This window comes from Engraulis encrasicolus, chromosome 2 (assembly GCF_034702125.1).
Source record: "Engraulis encrasicolus isolate BLACKSEA-1 chromosome 2, IST_EnEncr_1.0, whole genome shotgun sequence".
Taxonomy (NCBI): Eukaryota; Metazoa; Chordata; class Actinopteri; order Clupeiformes; family Engraulidae; genus Engraulis; species Engraulis encrasicolus.
Window position 1 is genome coordinate 17728735 of NC_085858.1, and position 12500 is coordinate 17741234.

The 12500-nt window shown below is 43.1% G+C and overlaps 1 protein-coding gene across 6 annotated transcripts in view; it reads right to left on the reverse strand.

Annotated features, from left to right (window-relative positions):
* septin9a (septin 9a) overlaps nucleotides 1–12500 on the reverse strand; it is a 165831-nt gene that overhangs the window by 4333 nt on the left and 148998 nt on the right. For all 6 annotated transcript variants that reach the window (XM_063223655.1, XM_063223678.1, XM_063223665.1 and 3 more), the window contains 2 exons: nucleotides 1087–1182; nucleotides 203–299 (listed from right to left, as the gene is read on the reverse strand). In XM_063223655.1, coding sequence (XP_063079725.1) covers nucleotides 203–299; nucleotides 1087–1182 — 193 coding nt within the window. The remainder of the gene's footprint in view (nucleotides 1–202; nucleotides 300–1086; nucleotides 1183–12500) is intronic.

A 12500-nucleotide genomic window follows, 5' to 3' on the forward strand; every position in this document is an offset into this window, starting at 1 on the left:
GGTGCCAAATCAAAAAACTGTCACATATAGGAGCGGGAAAGGATCTGCACACTGCTTGCAAAAGACTTAATTTATTAGGAGCAACGTTTCGATCATAGATCTTCTTCAGGCATCTTTAGTTTATCTGTTGATGCCATTACCTTCTACATTTCCATATCTCTCATTACTGAAACAGCATCTGTTGATGTGTAGATGCCATTACCTTCTATGGTTCCCCATTTGGTCTTCCTCCCCAGCAGTCTCCTGCCGTTCACCTGGTACTCCAGGTCACTCCCCACTACAGCAAACGGGATCATCTCCTGACACATACAGAGGGAGGAATAGAAAATAACAGCTAGTTAATGCAAAGAATTGAGCGCAGGGATGGTTCTAGAGGAGATCTCCCCCTCCTCACTGCTACGCGGTGAATTCTTATAAGGGTAGCGATTCGTGAGGTTACTCGTGGCAGGTGCCTTTGTTGCGCTGCGCAAACCAAAATTTTGATTTTAATTTTAATTTCAGTTAAGGGAATGGACGTTGTTTCGCACCAGCAAACTACACCAGGAAAACCTTGGCCATGGCCAGTGTACTCAAAGGCTGCCGAGACACAACACATTCAGTTTTAAGGTAAGACAATGGTAGCTTTTTAAGGCAGCCCACTGTGCAAGCAGGCCTTCTGTTGTCATTGAATGGTTAGGCTTCCTTTTTAAGGCAGCCCTGCGTGGCTGCAGGCTTGCAGCTGTGTCATTGAATACCGCTAGAGTCAGTCCTGATGGAGCACATCATTTTACTATACAGCTAGTAGTGAAGTGGTTCAGTAGATTGATTGGACTTGATTGATTGGAATGGATTGGAAAAGTAGTAGTAGTAAAATTCAATAATTGATGCTAAATGATGGCGTTCTGTCGACATAAGCTTAGTTTCTTTTAAACATATTAAAATAAAGGGTTATGCACCTTTGAGTTTAAGTGTTAATAATACAAAATGTGTACCGTTAATAATACAGAAACTAAACTCAACATCTGTTTTCATTATGGAGCACTTTGAGATTCAAATGCATGCATGCAAGCACACACAAACACACACACACACACACAGTCGACTCACCCTGATTTTTTCATTGATCATCCTGTCCTCTGCATCCTCATCAAACTCCTTCTGTGGGTAGACATCAATACCATTGGCCCGCAGCTCTTCTCTGATCTGCCAAAATAAGAAAACACATGTGCACATATTAATTACATTACATGTTAACACATCACACCCTACCGACACGCAAAATACACAAATATGGACACCACCAACCCACAAAAATCAAATGCATACCGCAACACAACTCTCAAACATATCTCACCCAAAATACATGCGTCAATGAGGGGGAAATTCCTTATTATCTCAGCGGCAGGCATGCTATACTCTCCTATAGCCCCCCCCATCCCACAGAGCAGCAGATGAGCTGGGAGTCTGCGGGTGTTCTGCTACAGAGTAAACAGTGCTTAAGGAGTCATTATCTTCTGCACATAGCCAGCAGTCTGCCAGCTGCTGCTCAGCTCTCCTCAGGCTAACCCCACCATGAAAAAAGAAGAGAGCTGCGCTGAGGACACGACTGAGCAAGAAACTCACAAAACTAAAACAGAAAAAGACGACCCATGGCAATGAACAATGAGCTCAGCAACTAGAAGGTATAAGGAAACAGGCATACACACTTGAGCCTTATGATTCCTCTCGATGGAAGAGAATGAGCTCACCAGTCATAGATACGTATATAATGAAATAGTGAAGAACTTAAATCCCTCAGCTGTCTGTCTGCTCAGGGTCCCTCATCACATACTACAGCAAACAGAGCTGAGGAAATCCCAAGCCTGAGTAATGAGCTCACCGGCTAGATACATTTAAGGAATTAGTGATACACCAGAGGAGTCTCCCAGCAGTTGAAGACATGGAACTAAAGCATAGGAAACCCCAAGCCTGAACAATGACCTCACTAAGGACATAGGGATGATACATGGAGTCTCTCGGCTACTGAGCTCTGAGCTCCCCATGCTCCCTCTCTATGGAAGTAAGGTCATGGAGAAGCCAATCCTGAACGTCGAGATGGAAGGAAACAGGAATATTTGTATCCTCCCAAAGTGCCAAGCTGTACTCTGGCTTTAGTTCTGTCTACACGTAAGCACAGCTGAAGAAACCCCAAGCCACAATGGCCTCAACATCTACTGTACAGATAGCCAAAGAGAAACCAAGGCTGACGAGGGAGTTCACCAGCTACAGCCATAAGGAAATGGTGATGCACTGGAGTCTCCCTGGGGCCCAGCTTCCCCTGCTGTGAGGACTGTATTAAGGCACTGTGGTGCCTCTGGGCATTACACCTGGCAGGTGCCCCCTTTATGAACAATATTGTACAGTTTGTGTCATGTGGTGCCCCCTAACTGGCAGTAAATGGCTGGTGCCCTTGGCCCTTATTGATGATCCGGCACTACTTGCGGTACAGTACTGTATGCTACCTCTCCGTTTAAGTAAAGCTGTGGAGAAGCCATGGATGAACAGTGATCACATTGCGCACCAGCTAGAAATAAGGAAATAGAGATCGACTAGGGGCTCTCAGCTGCCTAGCTCTCCCTGGACTGCCTTTTTTACAAGCAGACCAAAGGAGAAGCTGTTTCAGAAATGAGTCTTTAAGTCTTAAAGCTGTTGACTTTTCCTTATATGTTTCCTCTCAATGGGAGCAGATCTGAGGAGAACCCAAGCAGTGAGCTCAAGCGTTTTAGACAGTGTACATACAGGTGTGAGGAAACAGTGCTGCACTTGAGTCTCCCAGGTGCCTAGCTCTACTCAGACTTCCAAGTACACGTTGCCCCCTTCACACTGGGTGACAGGTTAACAGGTTTCCCGCAGCATCCACACCTGTGACAATCTCATGAAAATGAAAAAAAAAAACATGCACTCAATGAACTTAGCCCTACATCATGTATCTCAGTCATGAAAATGGGAAAAACTCCCATATGACAAGTAACCAACACTGTCCCATTTCCTCCTCATCAGCTGAGGTACAGGGAGCATGTTGTTGTTCCCCAGCACCTTTTTTTAAACTTTGGAGAACTTGCCAAATTATATAATTCATTTCTGAGTCAGTAAAATTGAGTAGCAGGCATGTTGACAGACATTTGTACTGTATACACATTCTTGTACTAATGAGTATACATTATATTAGTAATTCATTCTTTTTTAACCCAGCTGTAGGCCCACACATTCTTGCATGTGGTCCATTACACACCGTTCAGTCCTTCAGGTGAGTCGTGTGGGATATCTAGTACTATAACTACCTTGAACCTTTGGTTACATTCAACGCATCCAAGTGTGCAAAAGAGCAAAAAGACTGTGCTGAACTCTTCATGCCCAAACCAGCCAGTGCCCTTCATATTGGGTGACAGGTTAACGGTTTTCTGCAGCATCCACACCTGTGAAAATCTCATGGAAAAAATGCACTCAATGAACTTAGCTCTCCATCATATCTCTCAGTGATGAAAATGAGAACAACTCCCATATGACAAGTAACCAACACTGTTGGTCCCCTTTCCTCCTCATCAGCTGAGGTACAGTAAGCGTAATGCCATTCCCTTGCAATTTTTTCTTAGGGGCACTTGCCCCAATGACATAATTAATTTCTGAGTAAGTGAAATGGAGTAGCAGGCATGTTGGCAGACATATGTACTGTACACACCTTCTTGTACTAGTGAGTATACATTATATTAGTTATTCAATTTATTCATTCTTTTTAACCCAACTGTAAGCCCACACATTGTTTTCATGCCCAGGTCAGTAACCATCTTGCATGCGGTCCATTACACGTGCACTTTTATTAATCACAACTTTTTGGTCGTTCAGTCCTTCAGGCGAGTCGTGTGGGATATCTAGTACTAACGACCTTGAAACTTTGGTTACATTCAACGCATCCAAGTGTGCAAAAGAGCAAAAAACTGTGCTGAACTCTTCATGCCCAAACCAACCAGACACCTCTGCTGAATAATCTTTTTGCCCTGATAGGCAACATGATGTACAGTATATCACGAAAGTGAGTACACCCCTGCAGTTTTGGCAGATTTGCGAGTATATCTTTTCATAGGACAGAATAAAAAAAAAACACTTTGACAAAATGTTTAGCGACCTTTTAACAACATATTTAACTGCTCAAATTTCTTGTTCACACAGAAAAAAACAAAATACAGCCATTAATGTTTGAACTGGAAAAGTGGGTACATGATGCTTTCCTATGAAAAGATATACTCACAAATCTGCCAAAACTGCAGGGGTGTACTCACTTTCGTGATATACTGTAGATATAGGGCACACTGCCCCCAGCCAGTGTCCTATATTGTGTGACAGGTTTACATTTTCCCACAACACGCAAAAGCCATGAAAACACATATGGAACACCATATCTCACAAACAGAATTTGCTTGAAAAAAAAAAATGCCCATGGCCATTGGCTGCACTACACCTAAAAGTGATTGCATAATGAGCCAAAAAGGCAGATAAAAGTGCCTGTCTTAGGAGTGACACTCCCTCTCTTCCACAACTCTCAGAGCCGCCATTGCCGTCTTGTTTTACTACGACGACAGAGAGTGCCAACATCAGGATGAAGGCTGCCATCACACTGCTGGTGCTGCTCTCCTCTATGTGCGGAGGTCAGAGCACTGGAGATGCTGCTGCTGCTGCTGAAGTCTCCAAGCCGACGGCCATCTATGCTGAGCTGAAGGAACTCCGAGACCTGATGGTGGAGCAGAGACTCATCCAACTTCTGATGAAGATGGAAGACGAAAACGCAGCCGTAAAGGACAGACTGGCGTCCACCGAGACCAAGGTGCAGGCTGCGGAAAAGGTCAACGAAGCACAAGAGGAACGGATTTCTACCAACGAGGCTGAGATTGAGGAACTTAAAAAGGCCATGGCAGCGCAAGAGGAAGAGCTGGAAGCACTCAAGGACAGACTAACAGACGCTGAGAATGAAATTGCTGACCTGGAACAGAATATTAACGGTACAGGTACAGGCACACCCAAGGTGGCATTCTCGGCAGGTCTGACTCAGTCTAACCAATTCATTCAGGCTGGGCAGACAAACATGGACTTGGTATTCACTCAAGTTGTTACAAATGTTGGACAGGCCTACAGCAATGTTACAGGTGTCTTTACAGCTCCAGTGAGGGGTGTGTACTTCTTTAGATTCAATTTAATGGAAGCACAAAGATCAGGCCGGGTAAACGTTGCAACACTTGTGAATGACAAAGTGGTCATGAGGACCTGTCTGTACGAGAAAAATGACTATCGTATCAATGGCGCCAATGGCGTGACTCTGCAGCTGGAGGTGGGAGACGCAGTTAAGCTGCAACTCCGTGAAGGTGACAGGCTCTTTGATGATGGCATGCTCTACAACAGCTTCAGTGGCTTTTTGCTGTTCACCGTCTGAAGTGGTTAACATGACGGCATGGCATAATTAACATGAAACATGACATTGTCATGATCAAATAAAAAATGGCATCTCGATCCTGTGTTGTGTCATTTTTGATTTGTGAATGTATAAACAACTTTTTCCATGGCAAAACATCAAATGTAGTACATTTAAATCAACTATTTAACACAGCCTTTTCATGAAGAAATATATGGCCACTGTTCTGCATATGAAGAATAAAGGTTTTCAATCAGCCCTTTTCATTTCTTGTGTATGAGTACTCTATGTATATGTGCATGTATAAGTACATTATTATTACACAATCACAAATAACTCTGAACCCACTCAACCTCTTCACTAACCAATGAACCCAATGAACAAAAAGAGTCCAGCATGTCTCTTGGTCATAAAACAAAAACTTTAAAAAACAAAAAAAACAAAAAACATGAACTAAATTAACTGCTGGTGGATGACAATAGGCGCATCTGGCATATAGGGCAATTGTGTTTCCATCTTTTCTAACATACAGGTCCATTATACGTTTTTTTCCCCTCAAATTTCTCTCAAACATGTTTAAATCTCAACTTAATGAATACGAATTGGCTGTTCAAAAATATAATATATACGAAGATTTTTTTAATTGAGCAATTTAGATAGAGATAAGCAGGGCTGATGAAAGCCATCAACAAAAACCTAAACAGCAATAAACTAAGCATCAACAACAAACTCCCAAGCTCCACCAGAAAACACCCCAGTCCTGAGCAATGAGCTCAACATTGACTGTAGCCAAGGTGACTGCAAGCCTTCACATCAATCTCACCAATGACAGACTGACATAAGGAAATAGTGATGCACATAGACTTCCAGTTGCTTAGCTCTCCTCAGACTTCCTTTCCACACAGGCAGAGAACAGGGAAAGTGATGAGTGGTGATGTGTTTTCAGAACAGTGACTTTTAAAGGCCTTCAGTTCTTAATTTACAATGTGATAATTAATGATGGAGAGTGGTTTATATTGTCTCATTTAAACCAGCATCTGTAAGATGTAACACACACACACACACACACACACACACACACACACACACACACACACACACACACACACACACACACACACACACACACACACACACACACACACACACACACACACACACACACACACACACAATGAACTTAGCCCTCCATCATGTCTCACAGTCATGAAAATGAGAACAACTCCCATATGACAAGTAACCAATGCTGTCCCCTTTCCTCCTCATCAGCTGAGGTACAGTGAGCATAATGCAGGTCTCCAGCACTTTTTTTTACTTTGGAGATCTTGCCAAATGATATAATTCATTTCTGAGTCAGTGAAATTGAGTAGCAGGCATGTTGGCAGACATACATATGTATGTTCACACCTTCTTGTACTAGTGAGTAGGGGTGTAAATAATAATAGAAATGTATCGATATATTGCGATATAATCTGACGATTGAATCGAATCACATTGTACCGTGGGGCATTCTTAAGTATCGAAAATAATCAAATCGCTGGCCCCTGCTCAATGCCCTAGATCAATAACATAATAGACGTGGAAAAGTAATTGGAAAAAAATTGAATAGAATTGTATTGTATCATATCGTGGAACATTGTTAAAGGGACACTGTGCAGGAAATGGTCAAAAAAGGTACTGCAACTATGCTGCTCATTGCAACTAGGCTCCCTATTGCCAAATTTGATCTTTACATGAAAGTTTACTAAGTAATAAACCATATTTTCTAGTATGGTCCAATTACAGTCATTTTTGCAGCTAAAAATGGCTATTTTAGGAAATTCAAAATGGCCGACCATGGAGAAGATCCCCCTTTTCATGTATGAAAAGTGCAATTTTTCCAGTCATAATGAATACTTAGAATTTGATGCTGGTGGTAAGTATTCATGAAAAAGGGAACATTAGTGAATGGGTAGCATGAATTCTGGAAATAAACAACTAAAAATCTCACACAGTGTCCCTTTAAGTATTGAAAATAATCGAATCGCATTGCATCAAATAAAAAGATATCGATATTGAATTGTATCGTCATGGAGGCTGTGATTTACACCCCTACTAGTGAGTATACATTATATTAGTTATTACTTTTATTCATTCTTTTTTTAACCCAACTGTAATCCCACACATTTTTTTCAGTAAACATCTTGCATGCGGCGGTCCATTGCATGTTGTTCAGTCCTTCATGTGAGTCATGTGTGGGATATCTAGTACTAACTACCTTTGGTTACATTCAACGCATCGAAGTGTGCTAAAGAGCAAAAGACTCTGTGCTGAACTCTTCATGCCCAAACCAACCAGACACCTCTGCTGAGCAATCTTTTTCCCTGATAGGCAACGTGATGCAGAAAAAGAACACGTCAGCCCCAGCTAGTGCCCTTCAAATTGGGTGACAGGTTGGCCATTTCCCACAGCATGCATAAGCCATGAAAACACATATGGAACACCATATCTCACAAATAGCATATTTGCTGAAAAAAAGAGAAGAAACGCCCATGGCCTTTGGCTGCACTACCCCTAAAAGTGATTGCATAATGAGTCCAAAAAGGCAGATAAAAGTGCCTGTCTTAGGAGTGACACTCCCTCTCTTCCACAACTCTCAGAGCCGCTATTGCCGTCTTGTTTTACGACGACGACAGAGAGTGCCAACATCAGGATGAAGGCTGCCATCACACTGCTGGTGCTTCTCTCCTCCATGTGCGGAGGTCAGAGTACTGGAGATGCTGCTGCTGCTGCTGAGGTCTCCAAGCCGACGGCCATCTATGCTGAGCTGAAGGAACTCCGAGACCTGATGGTGGAGCAGAGACTCATCCAACTTCTGATGAAGATGGAAGATGAAAACGCAGCCGTGAAGGACAGACTGGCGTCCACCGAGACCAAGGTGCAGGCTGTGGAAAAGGTGAACGAAGCACAAGAGGAACGGATTTCTACCAACGAGGCTGAGATTGAGGAACTTAAAAAGGCCATGGCAGCGCAAGAGGAAGAGCTGGAAGCACTCAAGGACAGACTGACAGACGCTGAGAATGAAATTGCTGATCTGGAACAGAATATTAACGGTACAGGTACAGGCACACCCAGGGTGGCATTCTCGGCAGGTCTGACTCAGTCTAACCAATTCATTCAGGCTGGGGATACATACATGGACTTGGTATTCACTCAAGTTGTTACAAATGTTGGACAGGCCTACAGCAATGTTACCGGTGTCTTTACAGCTCCAGTGAGGGGTGTGTACTTCTTTAGATTCAATTTAATGGAAGCAGAAAGATCAGGCCGGGTAAACGTTGCTACAGTTTTGAATGGAGAAGTGGTCATGAGGACCTCTCTGTATGAGAAAAATAACTATCGTATCAATGGTGCCAATGGCGTGACTCTGCAGCTGGAGGTGGGAGACGCAGTTAAGCTGCAACTGCGTGAAGGTGACAGGCTCTTTGATGATGGCATGCTCTACAACAGCTTCAGTGGCTTTTTGCTGTTCACCGTCTGAAGTGACGGCATGGCATAATTAACATGAAACATGACATTGTCATGATCAAATAAAAATTGGCATCTCGATCCTGTGTTGTGTCATTTTTGATTTGTGAATGTATAAACAACTTTTTCCATGGTAAAACATCAAATGTAGTATATTTAAATCAACTTTTTAACACAGCCTTTTCATGAGGGCCACTGTTCTGCCTGTAAAGGATAAAGGTTTTCAATCGGTCCTTTTAATTTTTTGTGTACGAGTACTCTGTGTAATAATAATGTAATTATACATGCACAAATACATAATCACAAATACCCCTGAAACCCACTCAATCTCTTCACTAACCAATGAACCCAATGCACAAAAAAATCCAGAATGTCCAGAATGGGGGGACAGGGGGGGGGGGGGGGGGGGGGGACATTGAACTCAATGAATGAACTGCTGGTGGATGACGACAGGTGCATCTGGTATATAGGGTAACTGTGTTTCCATTTTTTCTAACATAGGTGCATGACATGCTTTTCCCCCTCTTCCTATGATTTTCTTTAGTAGAAAAAGGTTTAAATCTCAACTTAACTGAATACATTATATTTTTGAACAGCCAAGTCTAAGTCATTTTTTTAATTTAGCAATTTAGATAGGCAGGGCGGATGAAAGCCATCAACAAAAACCTAAACATCAATAAACTAAGCATCAACAACAAACTCACAAACTCCACCAGAAGACACCCCAGTCCTGAGCAATGAGCTCAACATTGACTGTAGCCAAGGTGACTGCAAACCTGAACATCAATCTCACCAATGACAGACTGACATAAGGAAATAGTGATGCACATAGACTTCCAGTTGCTTAGCTCTCCCCAGACTTCCTTTCCACACAGGCAGAGAATAGGGAAAGTGATGAGTGGTGATGTGTTTTTAGAACAATGACTTTTACAATGTGATAATTAATGAAGGAGAGTTGTTTATATTGTCTCATTTAAACCAGCATCTGTAAGACAGCAGTGCTACCATGATGTCCATTATTATCCAGGCTTCATGCACATGGGGGGGAGGCTTTTGACTTCTCCACACGCACGCTCTCTCGCTCACACGCACACCACACACACGCGTGCACACACACAGGTCTTGGCCAAAACAATCAAGGCTGGTTAGCTTTTGCTTAAAGAGGTCGACCCCCTACTGTCTGAGATAACACGAGGAGGGGAAACCCATGACGAGAGGAGAGGGGGAGAGAGGAAAGAGGCAAGAATGACTCATCCCTCGACTCATGAGGGTATGGGTCAGCATGACCAACATGCTACACACATTTCTTTCTCTCATTTCTCAAATCTTCTCTCATTTCTCACATCTTCTTTCTTTCATTTCTCTCTCTCTCTCTCTCTCTCTCTCTCTCTCTCTTTCTCTCTCTCTCTCTCACAGACACACGCACACAAGCATGTGGACACACACGCGCGCTATGCACGCACACACTACTTTTTAATGAATTCACACAATTAGATTCATCTGTATCCCACTCACACATACTTTTATCGCCCACAAAGAAAAATACCCAATCAAATGATTATAAGTGCCTGCCATTAAACTCTTTCATGTGTCCGTTAACGAGTCCCAGTGATGGAGATGGTGAAAGGTTGAGCCCTGGGAGGTCTGACCTGATGCTCTCCCCTCTTGATCTCTCGCCCACCACCCACCTCCTCTTTCCCCATGCCACCACCCTCAACTTCTTGCCCGCTCTGCTCTATTATTACCTCCCTATAGTGCAAGTCTGGCTTTCTTTCAATTAACACGGTTGACCCATGGTTGATGAAAGACTGGATAATTACAGCCATATATGCAATGCAAAACCACACCATTCTTTTGAACTTAAAGGTAGACTGTGCAGGAAATGGCCAAAAAGGTACTGCAACTATGCTGCTCATTGAAACTGGGTTGCCTATAGCCAAATTTGATCTTTTCATGAAAGTTTACTAAGTAACAAATTAATATTTTCTAGTATGGCCCAAGTGCAGTCATTTTTAGGCTAAACATGGCTATTTATGGAAATTCAAAATGGTGGACCATGGAGAAGATTCCCCTTTTCACGTATGAAAAGTGCAATTTTTCCTGTCATAATGAATACTTAGAATTTGATGGTGGTGGTAAGTATGAAAAAGGTAATATTAGTGAATGGGTAGCATGAATTCTGGAAATAAACAACTACAAATCTTACACAGTGTACCTTCAAACAATGTCCAAACCTGCTCTACAAAATGCAGTGTAGCATGAGGGACCTAGTTTTATGATGAGGCTACTCCTATCTCTCAGTCAACACCAGGCCATCTCAGAGCACATATCCCGGGCCTCCAACCACCATATGACTCATAAAAGGACAGAGTCACAGCCAGGGTGTTTGTTTGAGGAGAAAAAAAATAAGGAAAGGGGGAAATTCCCCACTTCCTTTTTTATAGCTGGTCTTACTGTGTGTGAAATCTTAATTTCCTTCGGGATGGATCAATAAAATGATCCCTACATCTGCCTTTCTGTCTATAAAGAACGGCTGCTGTGATCTATTTTGCTGCCAATAATAGCATGCTCATGTCATTCTGCCATTTACTTCTTTTCACTTTGCAAAGGCTTCACTATGCTTTGAGTACTATACGCCTCTCTGTGCATGTATCCATTGGCTGTTTTCACTTGGTAAAGCCTGTGCTGTGCTGTGCTGTGCTGTGCTGTGCGTGGTTCTCATGTGTCTGTTGGGTATTCCATTCCATGATGCTCAGTGCAACAGGAAGTGATGTCATCCAGTGATACCATGAGCCAGTCAAGCTACTACCTCTTGTCCTTTGTTGTTGCCTGTGTCCTCTTGCCTCAGTATCGCCCCATCTCCATGGAGAAAACAATTGTTTCCTCGTTGTCATAGCCTAGACAGAGCAACTTCAGTAGGGCTTTTCCCCATTCAACATCCCGAATGCAAATGAAATAATGGTCTTTTTGTCTTTGGGTTTTGCAAGACATTGAATAAAACTTTGATCACTGATGATGTCAAGCCTTGTGCCACAAGGTCACATGCAACAGGAAAGGATGGAAGTAGTTAGTTTGACCTGTACCCGCTGTGTTTTCTGCAACCATAACAGCTGTGGCCGGGCCTTCTGAGGTGATGTGGAGGATAATGAAGACGGGGGGCGTGCAGTTTCATTTCTCGAACTCTATGTGGCTGTCCAAAGGGGTCTTTTCTGAATGGCATGACTTATGGGACACAGCTGTCCATAAAGGAGACTTCAGTCTGTTCTTAACTGCCCATGACCATACTTGGGGACATGGCCAAGGAAAGAAAAGAGGAGTAAGCCTTTATTATGTTGTTGTTCAGTTTACTGTGTGTGTGTGTGTGTGTGTGTGTGTGTGTGTGTGTGTGTGTGTGTGTGTGCGTGTGTGTGTGTGTGTGTGTGTGTGTGTGTGTGTGTGTGTGTGTGTGTGTGTGTGTGTGTCTGTGTGCGTGTGCGTGTGCGTGTGCGTGTGCGTGTGCGTGTGCGTGTGTGTGTGTGGTTCCTGGACCTGAAAACACAACCTCTGGACTGATATTTGGAGCCAAGCAGGAGAT